At 39.4% G+C, this 22,953-nt stretch overlaps 2 protein-coding genes across 6 annotated transcripts in view; one reads left to right on the top strand and one right to left on the bottom strand.

The window, feature by feature from the left end:
• Positions 1 to 6,526, bottom strand: part of tmem198aa (transmembrane protein 198aa) — a 40,166-nt gene extending 33,640 nt beyond the window's left edge. Inside the window, exon 1 of the mRNA XM_026144083.2 lies at positions 6,072 to 6,526. The gene's annotated coding sequence lies outside the window, so the exon portion shown is untranslated. The remainder of the gene's footprint in view (positions 1 to 6,071) is intronic.
• Positions 6,527 to 8,229: 1,703 nt separating this feature from the next.
• Positions 8,230 to 22,784, top strand: bin1a (bridging integrator 1a). Of its 5 annotated transcripts, XM_026145189.2 has the most exons (20): positions 8,230 to 8,568; positions 9,361 to 9,441; positions 9,614 to 9,668; positions 9,787 to 9,881; positions 10,558 to 10,653; positions 10,830 to 10,940; positions 11,072 to 11,164; positions 11,547 to 11,632; positions 11,767 to 11,842; positions 12,275 to 12,330; positions 13,128 to 13,172; positions 14,290 to 14,359; positions 14,839 to 14,961; positions 15,172 to 15,255; positions 17,057 to 17,077; positions 19,968 to 20,357; positions 20,883 to 20,975; positions 21,731 to 21,805; positions 21,897 to 21,998; positions 22,091 to 22,337. In XM_026145189.2, exons 1-20 carry the CDS (start codon positions 8,482 to 8,484, stop codon positions 22,190 to 22,192), a joined length of 1,941 nt encoding a protein of 646 aa, XP_026000974.2. In that variant the 5' UTR covers positions 8,230 to 8,481; the 3' UTR covers positions 22,193 to 22,337. The 5 variants fall into 5 exon arrangements, with proteins under 5 accessions (XP_026000974.2, XP_026000976.2, XP_026000977.2 ...); XM_026145191.2 differs by lacking the exon at positions 15,172 to 15,255; XM_026145192.2 differs by lacking the exon at positions 19,968 to 20,357.
• The last annotated feature ends 169 nt before the right edge of the window (positions 22,785 to 22,953 follow it).

Genomic DNA, 22,953 nt, shown 5'->3' with positions numbered 1-22,953 from the left:
GGGGAGTATAGAGGGAAAATGAAAAGAGAAAGGCACTTGGCTCAGCAGCTAAAAGCGGCTAAAACCAGCCACAATCAGAGTCAAAGAGTCAAAAACACTCCACGGACACATTTCATGCATACATGCATGCCCATTTAAAATTGTATGTACAAAGTGCGTGTGAATGTGTGAAGTTCTTTGAACCTTTAGACATGTTCAGTGCTTGAATAGTCATTAGATTATTTGACCTAATCTTTTATTTTTATTCTTTTATCATAGGACAGACACTTTGTGTGTTTTCACCACATTTGGTGTGTTGTTGATGATAGTTGGTGAGACCTGAATTTCAATTTCAAAGACTTTCTCTGGCATATGCGTAGTGGCCACGAGTGGCCTGGGATAAAACTGATCTCATGAGCTGTTGCTTCATTTCACTCCTTAACAGAAATCACAACCACTGCAGCTCAAATGTCTGAATATTTATCGATGATCGAGCTCTCTCTCTCTCCGTATATACATATATATATATATGGACCTCAGAGAGGTCTAATTTATTTCCATCCATCAATCCATTTACGTTTAAACTACATCATGGACAACATGCTTAGCTAAAAAAATTCAATTTACAAAGCTTAAAAATGTCTCATTACCATAGTATATATGGCAAATCAGGAAGTAAAATGTTGTTCTAAAAGAACAGTCATAACAAGGTACAGTGCATTGTTATTGCTAGAAGAAATTAATGACACAATTTCCTATTTACTTCTGTTCTAGCGAAAACAAAACTCAAGGCTATTTCAATGCCAATTTGAGTTGCATCATTTTACTATTAAACTTTTTTGTAACAAAAACAAGGATTTAAATAGCTTTCATTGCTTGCTTATCTTCCTCGCCTTCACCCAGATCTCCCCTTTTCTCATTCATTTCCTTTGCCCCTTTTTTTTATATTTGATTGTTTTTTTTTTCTAAAGTACACGCAGAAATAAAAAAAAAAACAGTGTTGGCTGGGATTATTTGGTTGCTGAGGTTTAAATGCATTAGAGTGATCTGTATGTGAGCTGTGAAGCATTCTCCTCACACTCCTGCTTTCTCCCTTTGAGCTACAAGTCTATTGAAATGTCTGAGTGACCTATAAACCCCTAAAACACAAAGGCAACAAAATGCGTTCTTCATTTTAGATGTAATATCATGGTTTCTACCCAGCCAGTATACCATCTATCTACTTTGGACCTTGCACGTGTACCACAGGCAGCCTTACAGCATTTAAAGTGAAGCGATCTTAGGAGTGAGCGTGCATTTATATTACTTATGTTGTGTGCACATAAATCTGTTGTGGGGACCTCCTCCCTTTGGCGACAAAGAGAAAGTCCCTGTAAAGTTAATCATTAAGTGTGTGCGTGCGCATGTCTGAAGCATGTGTATGTGTTTGGTGTCTCGGTGTGTCTGTGTGCTAGCGGCCTCAGCATTGATCTCTGTGTAAGCCTTGGTCATCGCTTGTGGCCTGAAGGTGAGGTGACAGGGGAGTAAAGAGGCTTTCATCAGATTACAGCTCATTCTCTGTCTTTCACCATCTCTCTTTCCAGCATCATTTGTCTTACTGCTGCTTTCAACTACTTTGCTCCTTCTCTCTCTCTTTCTCTCCTGCTGAACACAAGACCTACTTTAAGCCACAGCGTTAAAATTCCTCTTCAATCCCTCACGGATTCATTTGTCTTTGCCCAAATGTCCCAAATGAGCTGATGTATGACTACATATCACAATGCACGCTAACAATCCACAAAATGGAGAATTTGCAGTGCATTGCCTTTTCACATATATTTATGCAAACTCTTAGTCTTCTAAGAGTCCATCAGGTCAACTCGTTTGACTCTCAGTGTTTAACTGCAAAATATAGACATTTCCATTGTAAATGTAGTCTTAAAATACTGGGTTATGAGATGAAACCAGAAAGCTATTGATACCAAAATCCTTGTCCCTTCCTTACATATTAAGATTAAAAGTTAAGATATCTGTTTATAGCAACTGACAAACAGCATTTTTCCTGTTTACACATCAGTTAGACATTGAGTGACATTTGCATAAACAGCCATATTATAGGTTACTTAACAAAGTCCAAACACCAATTTCCTTTGAGTTTTGATTTGTCTTAGTCTGCCAATTGATGATGGGCATACAGTGCATTTATCTTAAGTTAATTGTTGAAAACAGCTGCCAACAGTTGCAAAGTGGCTGCCGAGATTGGCAAGACTGAACCGAAACAGTAACAATGTGCCAAAGCAATTTACAAGAAAACACTGCAGAGCCAGGTGATCATTCACAAAAAGCCCCTTTTTCATTGCTGATACAAAACCCAAGTGACAATATCCACTATATACATACAGACATTGTGAATAAATGCATTTAATTTATTTCCATGACTGAAAACTAGTGTGGTGATGTGAGCACACAACTGTAGTCTGTGGCACACAGTTTCTCTGTAGAAAGCCTTGTCTTCTATCTCTCCCTGATTCTATTAGCTGGGCTCCTCACACTTCAGTCTCTCTGTAGACCCGTCCTGAATAACTGCATTCAGTTGCAGCACTACTCTCCCTTTACTCTGTTTGGCACCATTTACATTGATAACACCATGTGTGACAAATGTCCAACGGCCTCACACATTCTGTGACCAGATTTGAATTTTTAAAAAAATATAAGCTCTGGTCTAATACACATACAGTTCTGAATGATGTGCATCTGCATGGACATATATACACAGTTTTTGAAATTCTGTGTGCAGCTACCACATAAATAGTAGCAGATACAGAGACATGTCTACTTAGATGGTATTAGAAGACCCTTCCAGCTACAAACCAACATGACAGCCAACACACACACACACACACACACACACACACACACACACACACACACACACACACACACACACACACACACACACACACACACACACACACACACACAATGCCACACTGCCTGGGGGCCTTTACATGTTCTGAGTCAGATCTGGTTGGAAATAAAGGCTCTCAACCTGACAATGGCAGCATTATACAGATGGCACATTGGTCTCCATTAATTTTTTTTCATTAAGTGCTCATATCATTTAAATGGTACCCACACTGTGCACTGGTGAGCTGAATGACTCAAATACACATGTGGTGATTACTTTGAAGCAGCATGTGGAAACTGCAGTGTGAAGCACAGCAGTGGCGTGCATTAATGGGATTAGGACTGACTTTAACCTTTCTCTTCCGTCTGCACTTACACTCCTTATCCTGGCTCTTTTAACTCTCCGCCTCTTTCTTTGTTTGCACCATCTCTTTCTTCCTGAAATCACTTGTTCTTATTTCACTGCAGTTTGACAGACAGCATCCTTCTTCACTCTTTCCTCGTTAGCTGAATGGCTGAGGCTGCCTGTTGCAGGCTAGCGCTGTCAGACTGAGGGGTCCCTGCAGACTTTTTGTGCTCAGTTTTGAATTTGAGACTTCTTGGCTCATGCTGCACTTACATAATCTGTTGTCAAAGCCGGGTACATAGAGTGCACGGTAACACTGGTAATTCATGAATTATATCTTCTGTATGAATGACAGCCCATATATGGCACTTATCCTCCCCTCAGCAAATTTTATTAGTGCATTTCTAGCTAAGATCTTCCCCAGTGTTGATTACATTTCTGGATGGGGAGGATTTCTTTGTTTGTTTACCTTCCCTGGACTGTTTTTCTTTCAAGAACGGAAATGCACTGGAGTGATAGAGTCATTCAAACTAAAAATCACAGATATTGTGCTATACAAAGAATTTTTTATGTGAATTTTCTCATTTTTACGACCTAATAAAAAAGAAGAAATGAAACAAGGAGAAATAAGTGTCCACTTCTTGATAGACGTCTCGTTTTTTCAGCCTGCCAATTTGGCCAGAGTCCTAAGTCTAAAGACTGGTGAGCTTTTTGTTATGGTTACGTAACTATCGGGAAAGCGCAATATGGGTTGATCATTCAGTGATTAAAGTGGATTCAAATGGACCTATTGAAGGTATGTGTTTGATTCCCATTGCAGATGGCACAGTTTTGAGTCCCCAGTTTCCTCTTGCCTCTTTGCCATTGCCCCATTATTTAAAACACAGACCAAAGTGGTCCTTTCATGACACTATGATTGAAATCTGATGTCAAGAGCCGACATTATTCCAAACATCAAAGAAGAGCAGATTGAAGTGTAAATAACACCCACTGACCATTGTAACTATGGTGCATAGCATTGGTGCATTTAGAGAAAGTGGATCTGACTGAAAATTGCTGTCAGATCCACATAAAAGAGGGCCATCAGAGAGTCAATGTTAACTGCATTTATTCTGCTTGAAATTGTTATTATACTGTGTAATGCTGTGTTGGAAGACCTACAGGTGCACTGGTGAAGCAGCTCTGTTACCAGACTTGTTGAATCCTGAGCTGAATGCAAATGTATGATTGGTAAAACAGAACTCCAGCAAACAGCTCGAGTGCTGAATCCTTGAGCTGTTTGTTTCTCAGAACACGCCTCAAGTTCACCTGTAGCAAGGCAAAAGTTCAGCCATGGAAATGAATCAGAGAGTCTTATTAAAAGACTTAACAGCCACCAAGGCAAGAAACTCAATGAGCTGACACCAGTACACTCTTCAATGCAACATAGCAAACAGTCACTACAGAGCAGCTTCTTAACACCCCCTCCCATAGTATCCCTTCACAGCAATTCCAGATTGTGTAGTCCTGTATTCAAACACTGCACAACCTTCAAATCCATCATTTTATCTCAAGGGACCTACAGTGGATGTGCTTTTAGCTTTTCTATTAGCATGCACATTGTAATTTTTCATGCTTGGAAAAGGCCACAATGTTCCTTATAAGCTGTAATTCTAGAGCAGCCAAACTTCAACATAATCACACTCTATTTTACATCCCCTGCAACTCCCGCTCTAGCATTTCACTATTACAGTTCTTGCTTTCTTTTGTTTTGTATTTTTCATGTGAAAGTCTGCTTTTCTTCTTTTGTTTATCTCCTCTTGCACCACATTAACAGCTGTGCATACATTCCCCACCACACGTAATTACAACTAAAATATATGGAGAATGAAGCCAATAACTACAGTCTTTATTCTTGAAGTTATTCTGTTTCGATCAGTTTAAAATAATTTCGTCTCTTAATAAACACTCGTTGGAGCTGTGACATTTGCAGAACACAACTAGCGAGTTGCACAGACAACGTGTGCATCTTTAACAAAGGAAATAAAGGCTGAGCACTTATAGGCTGGGTTGTTGCCTATAATTACTTTCCCTTTGCTCTGGCAAACTACTAATTACGAAGATGTTTCATGTGCTATTACTGTACCCCAGGGCAGAGTAAGGTTATGTAGAAATCCAGTAAGAGATCTGCCCCCTATATGTTTTGTTTATAGCTTAAATATTGTTAGATAGTGAGTTTGATTGAAAATAGATAGATAGATAGATAGATAGATAGATAGATAGATAGATAGATAGATAGATAGATAGATAGATAGATAGATAGATAGATAGATAGATAGATAGAATGTGAATGCACGTGACTTCCATCGACCCTTCCGATCAATTGTGCTCCTCGTGTTTACATTCTGTCCAATCCAGTTATGCACACTGCTGTTAAAAACAGAGTTCAAGCTTTCACGTTACTAATTCCCACACATCATGAAGGATTCACATGGCTGTCACTGATATGCGACCTTTGAGTAGCCTCGAAGAGCTCGTGTTTTGTGTAAGAGCACTAAATGTTCCCTTAAGCAGCGGTTTGAATACAATAGAGGGAAAACAATAGCTTGAGCTGAGGGTCCTCCCTGTGTCTAATTTTCAAAAGCAATTACACTGATTGGCACAATGCCGTGGGCTACACAATTGGCTGTTGGAACCGCTTTAACATTTGGAAACATGGAGGGTTCTTTAATTACACTATTGGTAAGGTGCTGCATGTTATTTATGTATTTATTCTTATTACTGTTAATCTTGTGGCACTCTGTGGTTCCATAAAAAAATCAATGTGGTATGATAAAATAAAATAACTGCATTTTGTACTGAACAAAGAAAACTCACTCACCTCAGAAATGCAACATATTGGCGTGTTTTCCTTTTGTCATTCTATATTCAAAAGGGGGGAAGCATGTGAAAAGAAGAAGAAGAAGAAATCTGTTCTTGACGGTGTGGTCAGCTTAAAAACCCGACATCACGTCTTAATGAAGCGGGTTCGGTCCAAAGCCAGCGAGAAACTCCAGATAAAACCCTGAAGCGAAGATGAAAGAATGCTCAACTCCTCTTTCCTCTCCTCCACTCTTGGCTTCAATTTCTCACTTGCTGCCTGTCTTCCCTTGTCCAGACAGATACGTGGTTCATAGCCAGAGCCTCATGTAATATTAAACACCGATAATGGATCAGCGCATTGTGAAAAATAAATGCACTCTTACGGTTTTTTTAATTCCATGTTTACATCACGCACCCAATTATCTCCCTCCTAAACGAACAGTATGCGCGCTGCTTCCTTTGTGCTCCCCGTCTTTCTCACTCTCAGCGGATTGAACCATTCCCGCAGCACGAGAGGGGGGGGGAGGTGGATGGGTGCTCTATTCCTGTGATTATATGTGAACGAATGGGTTTGGTGACTCGTGGCCAAATGTTGTTATTGTCGGGGATAAAGAGCCCGGGAGATGGAGTGATGGGAGGGGGGAAAGGGAAGAGGAGGAGGAGAAAGTGAGAGAGAAGGAAAGAAGGAGACATTTACTGTAAAGCAGTTTGATGCAAAGGAGGGACAAAGGGCACATTTTCTCTCTCTCTCTCTCCATTTTTCTCTTTTTTTTAAAAATTCTTTTTGCCTGGTATATCATTACATGCAATATGAAATTAAACTGTATAATCGCTCCCTCTGGAACAGCTGCTTCCACACACTAAACCATTTTTCTTGTCATGTGTAAGTAGGATTTCTCCTTAAGCGGGCTCTCATGCTACATTATGCAACCAAGATATAATTATATCTAGTGTAATGGTAGAGAAAACACAAGTGCCGGCCTACTATTTCAATAGCCTTTCATGTTTGCTCTGCTGCCTGTGAGCTCCTTCAGCAAAAAAATATAGTGTCAGTTCAGAACCTCGGAGAGCTCCGAGCCGGCACCAACAACCAGTGTAAATAAAGGGTTGCACTTTCTAATGGGTGGTTTGTTTGTTTTTTGTCTTTGTTTTTTGTCTTTTTTAAAATAAATAAATAAATAAATTAGATTTTTTTTCTAAGCTATAAGTGTACAGCAGGAATATTTTTATAAAGTTTGCCAACTGGTACTATGCTCGGATTATTCAAAATATACCAAGAATAATATTTTGAGTTGCCCGTCTTCGTGAAAGTGGCTAAATTTACACAGTATCAGGCCTTTGCCTTGATTTTAGCAGCCTTTTGTCAAAATCAGACAGCTTAGCGTGAAAGACCTTGCTTCTAGTGGTCTTATGTGGATGTATGTAGCGTGCTGATGGTGCCCCCTCCCGGAGAGAAATCATCATCGTGTCGGACACGGGAGCCACGCATCTGAACCAGATAAAACCTGATGTAGTCCACGGGTGTTTGCGTTATTGTCAGATGATATTGATTTGGGATCAACTTCGTTTAATCATCCGTGAATGTGCGTAGAGAAGATCCTTGTAGTTGCGTTTTAAACTGAAACATATAAATACTTCTGCTCTATAGTTTGGCTCCATTCCATTTGAAACCAAACACATCATTAAAATATTAACAAGAATAATTTTTAAATGAATGATTATAATAGTGAGTTACAAATGTTTACTCCTCGGGTCAGTTTACGCACAGCTGCTCCTTAGTAAAACCAGCCTCTCATGTTACCTATTACGTAACGATATATTAGCGGAGCTGGACGGACGAGTTTTGACGCGTTAATAAAACCGCGCATGCTCAAAGGTAGCCCTCTTGTTTATCGCCAGTTTGCTGGAAGTTATGAAAGTTTTGCTGAATGTTTAATTCTCGCAAAGCGAAGACATTGATGATCTCAAGACCTGACTTCGGGTCAGGTATTTAAAAAGTCAAATTACAGATAGAAATGAAATTAAAAACGTTTGCAAAAGAACCTTTCTGGCTGTCAATTCAAAAACACGTCATTTTTCTTCACATTCCGCGTGTCGGCGGTTATTTTATTGTCTAATGATGTTTTAAAATGTCCCCGTGTGGACGCGCAGCATCTGTGCCTTTAAGATCATCTCTTACAGCATCCTCCTCCTCCTCTCCTGTCAGGGACGCGCACACACAGCAGTGCAATATTAGAGACTACAAGCTAGCTTTCTGCACACATATTTTCCCACAGGTACATCATAACCTCACACAACTACACCTGTCCTCGTTGTTTCTCAACTGGACATTGATGCATTTGCCTCAACAGTAACCGTAGCGGTCCCTCCGATCGTTATTGCTTTTATTCCCTTCCCTCCCGCATCCAAAGACTGATCTACGCTACAAGATGGCTGAGCTGAATTTGGGGAAGGGGCTCACTGCAGGGAAAGTGGCCAGTAACGTGCAGAAAAAACTAACAAGAGCGCAAGAAAAGGTAAGCGTGTCTCCCTTACGCGTTGCTGTGTGGTAAATTTATATCTCCGGCCCTCACGCCACGAAGCAGTAATGCCGCATCCTCCACAGAGGCGCAGTGTCGCATCACGACATCATCAAATAAGCGTGGAGTTTGCTGTATTTAAGGAAGAAGCTGTTTACTTGAAATAGGCTGCTCCCCTGCTTTAAAACACTGTCACACAGCGGACACGTACTGCAGTCAGATATGGTGTAGGCCCGCTCATGATCTAGCCTGATGTGTCTGGTATTTGAAGGCTCCTATCTAAACTGGCAGATGAGTGATGTTACTCAGTAAGGGACATCATCTCATACGTTCTGAGGCCGTTATTAAACAACCATGCAGCAATATGTTGACTATAGGTTGTAGAGGAGGCCACAGACTACGCTTTTAAACACCTGCACTTTGCGCTCAATATTTGGGAGGGGGCGCTATTTGTTCAGCTAAAGGTATTATAAAGCCTGCTGTAAGGCTAAAGATAGACAGAAAGCAGACACGGGTGCCTCCCTACATGCATACTATGTCTGTGTGAATGTTACCGAAGGGGGAAATTAGACTGTGTATAGAGATTTTGGCTATATGTCCCATCAATATGGCAAATATTAAAAAAAAAAAAAAAAGACTTGCCATGTGTGTGTATGTTTCTGTTTTACATCGTCACTTCATGTTTCTAACCAAATGCAAAGAAATACTATTGATTTTTGATGGCAAAACAGAAAGCTGCTGGGAATCAGTTGTACGGTCTGATGTTTTCAATCATTATTTGTGTGACAGGTTCTGCAGAAACTTGGCAAAGCAGACGAGACCAAAGATGTCGCTTTTGAAGAGGGAGTAATCAACTTCAACAAACAATATGTAAGAGTGCAGTTCAGTGACTCATGGAGTCATAATTAAACATTTTCTAGATATCAACAATAGTATGGCCTAAAATAGGATAAACTGTAGCCTGCATTGAGTCTGAATCCACAGCATATAATACACGATTGGCGTTTTTTGATGAGGCTCACATTTAGTGTTTCATCCTCAGGCTGAAGGCAGCAAACTCCAGAGGGATTTAAGAGCATACCTCGAGGCTGTGAAAGGTGACACGCACAAACACACAAGTCAATCCAGAGACACAAACACACAGAAACACACTTTCATTGGCGTATGAATACACACTAATATAAGCTAATATAGAGGATGTATGTTTGTCCTTAGCCATGCATGAGTCCTCTAAGAACCTTCAGGCATGTCTAGCTGACATGTATGAGCAAGACTGGTACGGCAAGAATGAAGTGGACTCCATTGTGGAGGTGAGAAACACTTTTTACTATTTCTTTAAAAGCCATATTAAGTGAGTAGGCTATATGTGTGTACATGATGTGTGCGCTTAGACATCCTGAAAGTTGTGTGATACAGGGGTTATACTTTTCTTGCCTTCAAGTATGCGTGCCCACTTAGTGCTGAGTGTTACAAGTCTGGTCGTCATGAGGTAAACGGAAGGATGTTCGCCAATCCTGTGTTATAAATGGTTTCAACTACACGAGTCCTCCAAGCTGATTAGAAAATAATAGAATAACCGCTCTTCTGAAATATTCAGGCTGTCCATCTCTGCAAGCAATTATAGTCCCATAGCATGAAAAACTGTACTGCTACAGACTTTATATTATGCTGAATGTCGTAGAACCACGTCTGGTGAAAAATGTTGCAGAGATCCTTAAAATGTCCTCTAATTGTATTCTTGAGGTCATTTTTGATTAGCCACAAATAGCAAGAAGTCATTGCAATTAGCTAAAAGGCTTTTGCCTTAGTGAAGACCACAAGTCAAAATGATGCGACAGAGCTCCTGAAACAAGTTACAAAGTAAAGGAGAAATATATTCACATTGCATGCTACTCCAATATAAAATGTGCTCTGCAGGAGATTTGTCTCGTATAATGTTAAACAGTCTGTCTTGTGCCTGCTTCTGTACATTCCTTCATCTTGCAGGATTGTGATGTGCTTTGGACTGATTACCACCAGAAGCTGGTTGATCATGCTCTCATCTCCATGGATACTTACCTGGGCCAGTTCCCTGATATTAAGGTAAGTTAAGAGGTCGTGACCTCAACAAAAAATCGTTGGTCTTAAATGTTAATCCAGTGGCAGTGAGCGTCTCTTTTATATATTGTGACCTTGCTGGAAAGCATGTTGTATGAATACTGAGCATTTCGATATAAATGAAGAAAGTGAATAATACATTTTTTTTTCTTTTTATTCAGACTCGTATAGCTAAAAGGGACAGGAAGCTGGTAGATTACGACAGTGCCAGGCATAACTATGCCGTGACACACAAAACCAAGAAAAAGGACGGGGGCATTAAAATTACTAAGGTAAAACAAATGCGCTGCGGTGTTTGTAATCACTCAGATGCAAAATTCAACAATTATTTTGTTTTTCAGTTCATTATTTAGGTGAATCAACATGTAAGAAACCTAAAAAAATATATATGTTTGTTTTGTAGCCCTCATCCTTGTTGGAAAGGGCCACTCCAGGATGGGCTCAGGGTATTCTGTCTGCACACAACGTTGCCCAAAGCAGTCTTTCCAGGAGCCAGGTACATATTTACCTTATTCTACAATTGTAAGGAGTTTTCTGGTAACCCAGCAGTAAAATATATGTTACCATAACAAAGAAGTCAGTATGAGCTAGTTTCAGGAAGCCTTTCTAGAGATGATCCCTGTGTTTGTCTGTCCTCTCTGTTGATAATCTAATGAGGGCAAATTGAAAATGAGAACATCAAAAAGAACAAATCATATTAAGCACAATCAGTGGTGGAAGAGATGTTGTGCATACACACACACACACACACACACACACACACACACACACACACACACACACACACACACACACACACACACACACACACAATGTATTTAATTCATTACCAGAACATCTAACACACTTGCAAACATACTCTAATTCATTAATTTCAGGCTGAGGAGGAGCTAGAAAGGGCCCAGAAGGTGTTTGAGGAGATTAATGCTGACTTGCAAGAAGAGTTGCCGTCACTTTGGAACAGGTAGGGAATATGTGTTTTTGATTTTTCCTAAATGGATCAGTGCATTTCACTTTCTTCTGTGCTTATAGGCATATTAAATGAAGTCAAGCTGTTAATGCAGTCAGTGCTGTCTCTCTCTTCTCTGCCCTTTCTAGTCGTGTTGGGTTTTATGTCAGCACCTTCCAGAGTTTGGCTGGTTTTGAGGAGAAGTTTCACAAAGAAATGAGTCGGGTAGGAGTCTTCTATAAGCCTCTAGCAGTGATGGATTTAGATAAAGATTAGACGAGAGAAATGGATGCAGTATATCAGATAACAGTTCAGGCCAGACGAGGCCATCGACTATGTCAGCAGGGCCTGCAGCTGAATATAAAATCTGATCTAACCTTCCTTGTTTATCACCTAGTGCAAAGTGTGTTTTAATGTATTTCTGTTTTTTCCCTTGAAAGAGAAAAGTTTCTAAGTAATTTGTTTGGACCCGACGATGGAAACAAACTGTAGCAAACACACTTTACAATACATGGATAACAATATCTATTAGGAGGGTGCCTTTGCAGTGTAAAATATAAATCAAAGAAGGTGGCAAAGGAAATGTAATATTAATTAAATAAATAAATACATGATATAAAAATGTTTATCTTACACACCATCTTTCTGTCTCTACAGTTGGATCAGGATATGTATGACACCCTGGAGAAACTGGAGGAAACAGACACAACTAGGTTAGTGAGAAATGAGCCGTCATTTAAATTCTCTCAGGTACTTGGAAACTGCTTGTTTCATATTCTTTTTACATAAGAGGTTAAGCTTTAGGAGGGATCTGTGGAATTAAACAGATATCATTTTATTTTTCTATTTTAATTAGGGCTGTCTGCGTTAATCTTGTTAAAATGACGTTAATGCCATAACTAACTCGCTAACGGAGATTTGCCGCGTTAATGCATTTTAACGTCATTTTAACGAGATTAACGCTGACAGCACTAATTTTAATCAAATTTTATTTTGATAAAATTGGGTTTTACACACCTGAGGTACTGGAAACATTTCAGATTACCTGAAACAGCTGCTTGAAAAAAAAATCCTAACAGTGATTTCAGAATGCTGAGCCTCATAAACTAGTTTACCTTAGGAAGAGCGCAAAGCCATTGTTTTTGATGCATAAATGAAGTGGGGAGGTTATTTATACAACTTTTTTTGTCCACACTGTTTATGAGCAGAGTTTTATTTTAATTTGTAAATCCTGCAGGTTCCAAAAATACCTCATTTTTTGATTAACATTAACAGCAAATAGAAGACGTTTCTATGAGTGCTTGTAAGGGATAAATATTTTAGAGTAATGTATGATCTTAACTGATTTATGTTGAAGGCTGATCTCTCTATTGCATCACTAATTTATGATGCATGTCTGAAGTGGTGCAATAATCTATCACTGTGAATCTTTTAGATTATTACACCACATATCAAAAACAGCAATGGATTAACTTAGAGCTACCCCTGAATCCCCCACCCCCCCTTTCAGCAAGACAGGTATCTGCGGCGCCTCATCATCAGGAGAAAATAGGAGGTAACTGGAAGCAGCTGGGGTAACAATGATGAAACAACTGTTGTCTGTCTGTCCAACTGACCTGTCTGTTGAGCTAGCGTGTATGTTAGTCAGTCTGCAGACTTGGGAGTTTTCAGAGCACTGGATGCTTGATTTGTGCAAGTGATTTCAAAGAAGTACTTTTGGATCGGAAAGTTTCGTGCTCAGAGCTGCAGATAGAGTTGAGTAGACCTGTGTGTCTTATATGCTGCGCCACGCAAGACTGTCACTGTTAGCAACAGTTATGCTGTCTTTCACCGTAAGGTAGAAGGTGAATTTTCAGTCGGTCCTGCATTAGTCAGTAGTGTTCAATGTTTTCAAGCCAAGTGGAAACCAAGGAACTGAAATCCAACAATAGAGCAAAGGTCCATCATAAAAACTATGGACCAAAATAAATTAGAGAAGATTAAAATGACTAAATTGTAGATATATAAACATGCATTGTTTTTGTAGGATCCATAAGTGAACACACATCAGTGGAGCTGCAGCTTCTGTCTGTGGTAAAATGACTCAGCATACATATTCAGAGATGCTGACACAAAATAAGCCTGGATCTTAGGGGGGACCCTGGAGTTCTGGAGCTCCAGAATTGTTGTCTTTCCCTGAATCCTAAACACCAAATTCCTTGATGTGTTTGACATTCCAAAACGTACCTCTCACTGCCATCTAAAACAGCCAGTGTACAAAATCACCTGTTGCAGCTTTAAGTTACAGGTATATGTCAACGTTTTTTTAATATCTGCAGCTCTGGAGCAGCTTTTATCCACTTTAGAGCATCTTCTCTGTAACAGGAGTTGCCTCTATCACTGCTCGCTTGTGACGATTTACTGGAGGCACAAACAAAGCCTGCTTGCATGAGAGGAGAGGACTTGAAACCATGAAAGGGGACTCACTTTTCTTGCATGACAGCTTTTCTAACACTTTCAGCTTGAAATCTTGCAGTGCATGTCTTGTAACCCTTCTTACAATCTTGTGTTTTAGCATTTAGCTGCTTCTTTAACCTCGGCGCTTTTATCTGATATCGTTTGCCGTCTTCATTGCTTTCTCTGTAATTTGTTTTCTTTTCTTCTCCCTCTTTCTCTCTATCTTGTTTACTCAGCGGTAAAGAGGCATCTAACCACACTCTCAGGCCAGGAGGACCACCCCCGATCCCCAAATCCCCATCCAAGGTAGACAAACAGTGTCTCACACACACACACTGATGTTTTCTCTTTGTTCAGAATACACAGAGGATCATTTAGTGTTTTAGTTTCTGGGGAGCCATCATCACTTACACATAGGGTTGCCATACCTGTGGATTTTGGGCTGTAAGTGGTTTATTTGTTTGTTTGTTTTTTCAAAACATTTTTTTTCATTTGTTTTTAAATTCAGGTCAACTCTTTGTGATCGGCAATAGAACCCCAGTTTAGGCTATTATCGTATATGTAAACACATTCACGGCTTCATGGTAAAGTTTTTGTGAGACTATCGTAGAACTTATTTATGTTGATCCATCTGGCATGTACTTCAAAACAAATGAATACAAAATATAATTTGCACATTCCGACAAAATTGAACTGCATAATATGAATTTTGCATTCATAACAGCAAAGTCCAATTGATTTGTCTAGTTGAAGGAATTAATTACTGCCTTTTTTCTATATTCTAGCTCAGACCAGCAGTGCCTCCTCCACCCAAGGTGACACCATCTAAAGAGCTAAAAACAGAGAATATCATCAACCTTTTTGATGCTGCAGCTACTCCTGATATCAACGTCACCTCCCCTACAGAGGTCAGTGAGCAGCTGCTGTCGATGAACCCTTTAGCTTTCCCCTTTTCTGTGCAGGTCAGAACACCCGCTTCTGATCTGCACCTCCTCTAATTTCTCCTATTCTATTCTATTCTATTCTATTCTATTCTGTCTTTTCAATTCTGTCCTTATCCCCCCTCCCACTGTTGTGCCCAATTAGCCAATGAGCCCTCCTGTTCCTGTTGTTATCAGTTTGACAGTCCTGCAGTGAGCAACCTGTTGGACATGGACCTGGATTCTTTCAGTGCAGCAACCAAAGCCTCCACGGTCACACAGGTGGATGATTCACGGCATGAAGATAAAGATCCTAGAGACCCTCTCTCTTTTAAGATATGTCAGTCTTCACAAGAGGTTTTAGTTTCTATTCAGACAGAATTTAAGTTCATTTCATGATATTTAATTCCAAATGAACTGAGTTAAAGAATGAGATGTCCAATGAAGGATTAGCCAACAACATCTGCCATTGCCAATGTGGTTGGTTCACTTTAAATATGCTGAAATAAGCTTGATAGGTCTGAATAGAAATTGAAATCACTTGGTAAGCGTGGCATAGTTTGAAGTGTTGCCTGCTCTGCTTCTTTCCAAAATACCAAAAAAGAGTTAGATGAAGGCATGATGACCTGTAGACACCTGCCTCTAGTGTACACTTCTTCCTGCTTTAGCACTTTCCATGGATCACTCATGGCATGAACTGCAGACTACAGCCCTGCTTTGCTGTTCTTTCTTGGTCCCCAAGACTGTACAAATTCTCAATAACCTAAACGGTCCTCATGTTACTGGGAAGTTGCTTTTATTCTTTCAAATACTTAAATGATCTATTTTTGTTTGGCTTATACTATGCATGGTATTGATCAAAGTTACTACATGCCATTACTTGTGATTTACATAGCTTGAAAGACAAGAAGCTTGCAATGACAAACCCATACATTTTAAATTCCCCACTCTGAAGCCCAGTGTATAGAGCTTTTTAACCCATTTCAGTTAATTGTTTTGGTTTTAAAGTACACATAATGTATAATTAAATTAAAATTAGCAAAGTTACAGTTAGTTTGTGAAAACGTTAAACATCCAACATGCCAAAAGATATTTTTTCACGAAAGTACATGATGAGCAAACCAAAACTAATAGTACAGTAAAAATATTGATCTGGTGAAAAGCTACGAATCACTGATAATTAATATCAGAAATGCTCCTGTGAAGTGCACAGAAGTACATAGAGCGCAGTTATAGTTTGACTATATATTCATTAATCATTATACTAGTGGTAGTATAATATTCACTTTAGTTCAATTCTGTTCAAGTTCATGCGTATAGCCCCAAATCACAAGTTATTGCCTCAAATGAGAGATAAAATCTTTTATCTTAATATTTTCCTTAATCCCTTTATATGTATGTATATATATTTTTTTTAAAGAACCCCCAAAATCAGATGACCCCATATGAGCAAGCAAGGAGACAGTGGGAAAGAAAAACTCCCTTTCAACAGGAAGAAATCTGAGCAGAACCAGGCTCAGAGGGGAAGCCATCTGCTATTGCTGGTTGGGGGGCCCTACAATGCCAAGGCTATAATTCATAATCAATTAACGGAAGGCTTTTTTTAAGATGCTTGAGTTAAAGCTAAAAGTTAACACGTCAATTATCACTTTAATTTTTATCATATTGCCTATATTTGTGTACTGAGGCAAAATTACAAAAAATGTAATTGTGGACCTAACTGTGGATTCCCTAATGCTCTTGCTATGCTCTATGACTTAGTTTTACAGGCTGCCAAATCTTAATGTTAAAATATTGTCCTCTGTTCCAAGTGACATTGTTATCCATTGGTCTGAGAGTGTTGTTAGTTTTTAACACAATTAAATAATATACTAATATATTTAACAAATCTACCCCTTCAGACTTCACACATCAGTTAATACTTTACCACATAGTGCTTGTACAGTTGTTCTGCTGGAGATCTTATGCTATGGGCTTGTAGCTCTAGAGCATGGGGCGTGTCTTATTGAATGTAAAAGGCAAAAGCAACAACCCTGTAAAGTATTCTGCTCTTCGTATTTATTACTTCCTTTGTTTTCCACAGCCTGCAAACTGGGACTCATGGGTAAGCCATCTATACTCATGCTAAAAAAAAAAAAGTGCAACAGTAATTAGCAAAAAATCTAATTATCATCATCTTCATCAATACTTATTTCTATTTTTTTCTAGTAACCATCAGTTTAATAACAGTCATACATTATAGAAGCCCCGCTCCTATTATGCCTTTTCTATTACAGCTTTTCTGTTTAGCAAGCTTTTCAATACACTGACCTCTTTCATTTGTCTGTCCCAAATCTGTTTGTGCATTGTCTTTGTGTCTGCAGTGCGTGATTTGATAGACACTGAAGATATTGTTGAACAGCACAAATGGAGCTTGTGAATGAGTTTGAGTCAATTCAGTTCCAAGTTGACATTTCATACAGTTATACATACTGAGTCCATATAATTAGTGTCTTGTGTGCAGTCCACAATTAAAATCACTCTATTTCTTTTGCCTCCTGAAAACACCACTGACCTTTAAAAGCCCCAGTGTACCCAGTGTTTTATGGTAAATTCTAATGTAAAAGTGAAACATAATATTAATAGTGAAAAATATTTTCTGTGGTTTGAAATCATTTGCAACTGAATTGACTTATTTCCTTTCTGTTTCCCTTCACATGCTGTACCTGTATGTTCACATGTCAAACTGATAGAACATGTAGCCTTTACATGTTATTTTCATGGTTCATGTGACACACAGGGATCTTTTGTGTTCTCAAAGTTTAGTGAAGTTGCTCACGCTTGCTGTGGATTGTGTTATACAAACGAGTCTGGTAAACTAACAAGAGCTACTGGGCAACTTCACAAAGCCTTTTTTCGTAGCTTGGCCTTTTGACCATTAACCTACGTTTTTGTTCGTCCCTCTCGCTGTTAAGAGAGACGTGTCTCAACAATCATGGAGTTTTGCTATATTTGAGGCTGAGGCAAAGCAGTGATGGCTCAGAAAGGACTGACATGTCTACTCTTACAAAGCTTCCTTCCTCTTTCTCCATCTGAACATAGCCTTGGATTAGAAACCATGCTTGCTAACCACACACAGAAGATCCAACATCTATCTTCTGATGGGAAAAAGCTGACAGCTTTTATGTTTTTGCCTTCTACTGCCACCCTTCCTTAACCCTCATCTGTCTTTTGATTTAATCTGAACCTTTTCTGTAAAGGTTGGTACTTCCACGTCAATCTTCATGGGCTTTATGGTAATTATGATGATAATGCTTGTGAGCAATGACATATTCTGATCTCCCATGGTCCTGTTTCTGCTCAATTAAGATACATTTCTTTATTTTTATCTTTAAATATTACCAATTATTTTGATAAGGATAATACTTATCGCTGTTCAAATCCCTTCAAAAGACCATTCTCATTTTGCAAGAGTTTTAGCCCCTTATTTAACATTAAGTACAGCCCTGTTTCCAAATGAAGATTGAATATTTTAAAAAAGTCAAGCCAAAACCAAAAAGTGTAAAATAACAATAAAGAGCTATTCTGTTCTATCTGTTCTCTCAAGCCATGCAGAGCCCATATAGGGCTCAAGAACATTTCTGAAAACTGCTGTCAGTCTTAAAACAACATATAGCCTAAAGAAAATCAACAAATCTCTCCACCTTCTACTGTGAACGTAAATAAGACCAAGACATATTAGAAAACTGTCCCGTGAACCAAGATTTCAAAATGCTTAACAGTCTTTGGACAATGTGACATGCCATGTCCCCAATTTTCATGATAGTCACACAAACAAAAACCAGATTGTGGTACATTAGTACAGGTACAGTACACGTTAACTTCCATGCCATGTACGGCAGCGGTCCCCAACCCCCGGTCCGGTCCGTGAGTCGTTTGGTACCGCGAGAGTTGAAGCTCGGGTGTGAAATTCTGGGTTTTTATCATTAACTCGGTTTCCCTGGGTCTTTTCCCATGTTGTAGTTATGTGTCTTATTTTGAAAGAAATATTTCCGTGTTACCATAGTGACCAGAGAGCATTAAGGGGCAGAGAGGAGGATGTTACTCTCAATGTTGTTGGTGCATTTCAGGAGGATGCTGCTAATAAAGTTACACAATTATTATTGTGTATAATTATTATTATAATAATAATAATTTATTATTATACTTACAAAAATCATTTTATTTTGTTGTATTTATCCGCGACACCTTAAAAGCCGGTCCGTGAAAATATTGTCTGACATTAAACTGGTCCGTGGCGCAAAAAAGGTTGTGGACCGCTGATGTACGGGACCATTAATGCTGAATGATATATGCAGGTTTTATGCTGGTAGACAGACAATGTCATACACAGTTAGCTTATTTCACCTGGACAATGCCAAGCGTCTGTTTGTACAGATTCTATCAGTGTGGCTTTGTAGCATGAGTCCAGGTGCAAAACTTGCTTGCCTGCAGTCTAGACCTGATGAGCAACTAAAACCCTTTATCGGGAAAGAATAGAAAACATTTGCCTTTGCAAAATACAACAGTTGGTCAATTTCCAAATGCTTACAGTGTTCTTTAAAGACAAAGTGAAAACTATCATCCTTTGGAAACAGAGAAGTATTTTGGCTACATCAATATGGCCAGTATAAGATTTAGTAAAAGATAGTTGTTACATTAAGGGCTAAAACATTCAAAATCACTTGTATGACCTGTTAGTATTTAAACATTTCAAACTCCCTCCTTTCTTTCTTATGAATGTACCTTTTCTAAATCAATTTAGTTACACTTTAAAAAAAATATCAAACCCCTTTCTACATTAACAATACTTTACTTTTATTATTAGTCTTAAACTGGTCATACAACATCTCCAGCTTTCTCTTATTTTTAATTCTTCTTGATCCCATTTGATTTATGAAGCCCTTAGAATATCCAGAAGGTAAAATATCTCTTGTGCCCTCTTGACTCCTTGAAACCTGACCCTTGCCCTTCAGCCTGAGGACAGTGGTGCCCAAGAAGAAGCGACCACACAGCACTATGACCCTGTGGCTGCTGCTACAGAGGCCTGGGGGGATGATGGTTCGCAGCCTGTCCACTATGATCCCATCACAGCTGCTACAGAGGGCTGGGGGGATGACGGAACCCAGCCAGTTCGCTATGACCCTTTGGCTGCAGCTCAAGAGGGATGGGGGGATGATGAAAACCAGCCGGTTGATTATGACACCGTAGCTGAAGCCCAAGAGGGCTGGGGCGATGAGGAAAGCCAACCAGTCGCAGAGGTGCCTGCCACAGACTATGAAACACCTGCAGATGAGGCTCCAGCAGACGCAGTTGAGGAGGAAGCCCCCCCAGCTGCTGCTGTGTTGGATAATGAAGAGGGTCAGGTAACCAAGGAGAGAAAAAAATATAGAGATGCATCTGGATGAAAATGATGGATGCATCGACTCTTAAGAAAGAGGTTTGAGCATGGGGTACTGGAGAGAAAAAGATCATGTGAATAAAAGGTGGCAGATGGAGAAATCTTGACATGGAAAGATTTAGGATGCATCTGGACCTGAAGCATGGATGCATCAAATGTGATAAAGAGGGCAAGTTGAAAATAAATTGTTGAGGGAAGGAAAAGAATAGCAACATCTGCTTCTCTACACTCAGTTAATCCCAGTCACTGCTAATCCACACACATAGTATTCTGTGCAAAAGCTTTATTGCAACTGTACAGTAGTATTTAATCTTGCATCTGTGCAGCATGCCTGTAATAACAAAGACTTTGCTGTTTAGGCTTTTCTGCTTGTCTTTGTCTCATGTTGTCTGTTTCTTCTTTCTTTCATTCTTTGCCCCTCTTTAATTTAAGGTTTTATCCGTCTCACCTTTTAACCTCTCTTGTTATTTATCTTTCTCTCTGCTACCAGGGAGACTCTGCAGCAGCTGCAGCAGCTGAACCAGCTACACCAACTGCACCGGCTGCACCAGTAGTGGAAGAAGAAGCAAAGGAGGAAGAGGAGGTGAGCGTAAGAGTTTAATTTATAATATGTAGCGATTGCTATAATTAACTTAGAGCTGCATTTTTTTATGTAACAAAAACGACCCTTACTTTTCTGGATTTTATATTTATTCTGTTATTTATGGAGATTGTGGCACCAACAAAATGACAAGAGGCTAAGATAGAGTTGGCAGTGCTGATGTTAAGATTTTTTACTGGGTGAACAGGATTAAAAATTAGTGCATCAAAGCAACAGTTCAGGTTGAGAGGTTTGGAAATAAAAGTAAAAGAGGCAAGGCTGAACATGTTCAGGGGAGAAATAGTGGATATATCGAAGAATTTTGGAGATGGAGCTGCCAAGAAAGGAAAAGAGGAAGACCTCAGAGAATATTCATGGATGCTGTGAAGGAGGACCTGCAGAGGGTTGGTGTGAAAGAAGAGGATGCTAGAGATAGGATGACATGGAGCAGATGATCGGCTGTTTCTACTCCTAAAGGACCAGTTGAAAGACAAAGTGATGTACATTGTAAACCTTATACTTGGCAATGTTTTTTTTTAGGTAACTACATTTGTCTTTTAACGACTCAACTATACAATAAAAGACAAAGTGCATCTCATTAGTCACAAAATAATATATCTGATGAGGTCGTTATTTTGTTTAAAAAAGACAGGTAGTAAAATTTAATGGACATGTATGTGTGCTTTAAGGTGAAATGTTACTATTTAAATAATGTATCCATAAATTAAGCATTTTTTTTAAATGTATTTATTGTCCAGACACCTGCAGTAGCAGCAGAATCAACAGAAGTAGCATCAGAATCTGCAGAGATGCCTCCTGGCTTTCTGTTCAAGGTAAAACAGGAGACCAAATGGGAAAACCTAAAAGTGTAAAATGTATTTTGTTTATACGACGATAACTCATGTTAGCATTTATATACAATAGGTCCAAGTGATGCACGATTATGCTGCCAATGACACAGATGAACTGGAGATGAAGGCCGGTGACGTGGTGCTAGTAGTGACTTTTGACAACCCCGAAGAACAGGTAAACTCAAAATTCAAACGCGTACTCATGTGCTTTTGTGCCACAGAAACACTGACACTGTTATCTGATTGCTTGCATGTTTGTGTGCTTAGGATGAAGGCTGGCTGATGGGAGTAAAGCAAGACGACTGGCAGCAAAACAAAGAAAATGGCACTAAAGGAGTATTTCCCGAAAACTTTACCCAGAGGCTGTGAGGCTGCCTCTTATCTACAAGAGGACAGGACCGCAGTCCGGCTCTTTCTTTATGTTTCTCTTCCTCTTGCCCATTTTCCCTTTCTTGCCCTGATACTGTATCTTTCCTAGGACTTTGGCCATAAAAGCAGAGCTGTCACAGCCCTGGATGAAATCATGCATTTCTAAGGTCTGCTACACTGTGCTAAAAGGGGATGTTGGCATTTCTGTGGATTTCTGCCAACATTTACAAATTACAGATGTAGCCATTTCACAGGTTTCACTTTCAGCAGTTTTTCTCTGCAATTACCTGATATTTGAGGAAGTGATTGGAGACTCGAGCTCATACTGAATAAATGAAAGGATGGTGATTCCTGAAATGGTTGCAGCTGAAATGGCATTAAAATCTTTTATCTTTGATCACTCGTCATCATGCGAAAGATGTTGACTGACATGTTTTAAACTGGGAATGAGATATCAAGGACCGTTTGTAGTTAGTATGATGTCAGGTGTAGCAGAGCGTCTTACACCCACGTCCGTCTAAAAATGGATTTGTTAAGAGAATGTAAGGCTGAGCAAAAGGTAAAAACACTTCACTTTAGTAGAAACAGTCACTAAGCAGATTAAAACGCTGAAAAAATCGAACCAACTCCTAGCTTGCAACTTCACTTTCCTTCTAACTTTGAACTTACATGGTACTGAAACCTCATCAGCCCAGCAGCAGATCTTTAACTAGGACTGGAGTTCTCAGATTAGTGATCACACTCCTGATAAACTGTATTGG

The sequence above is a fragment of the Astatotilapia calliptera genome, chromosome 16 (assembly GCF_964374335.1).
Source record: "Astatotilapia calliptera chromosome 16, fAstCal68.1, whole genome shotgun sequence".
Classification (NCBI taxonomy): domain Eukaryota; kingdom Metazoa; phylum Chordata; class Actinopteri; order Cichliformes; family Cichlidae; genus Astatotilapia; species Astatotilapia calliptera.
The sequence above is the reverse complement of the archived record's forward strand: the minus strand, read 5'-3'. Positions and strand labels throughout refer to the sequence as shown.

What these genes read in the sequence shown, in the direction of transcription:
- bin1a (XM_026145189.2), top strand. Translation starts at nt 8,482, where the DNA reads ATGGCTGAGCTGAATTTGGGGAAGGGGCTCACTGCAGGGAAAGTGGCC. An exon ending in GCAGTCTTTCCAGGAGCCAG is followed by an intron (nt 11,165 to 11,546) that starts GTACATATTTAC and finishes CATTAATTTCAG; the next exon opens with GCTGAGGAGGAGCTAGAAAG. An exon ending in TCATCAGGAGAAAATAGGAG is followed by an intron (nt 13,173 to 14,289) that starts GTAACTGGAAGC and finishes TTGTTTACTCAG; the next exon opens with CGGTAAAGAGGCATCTAACC.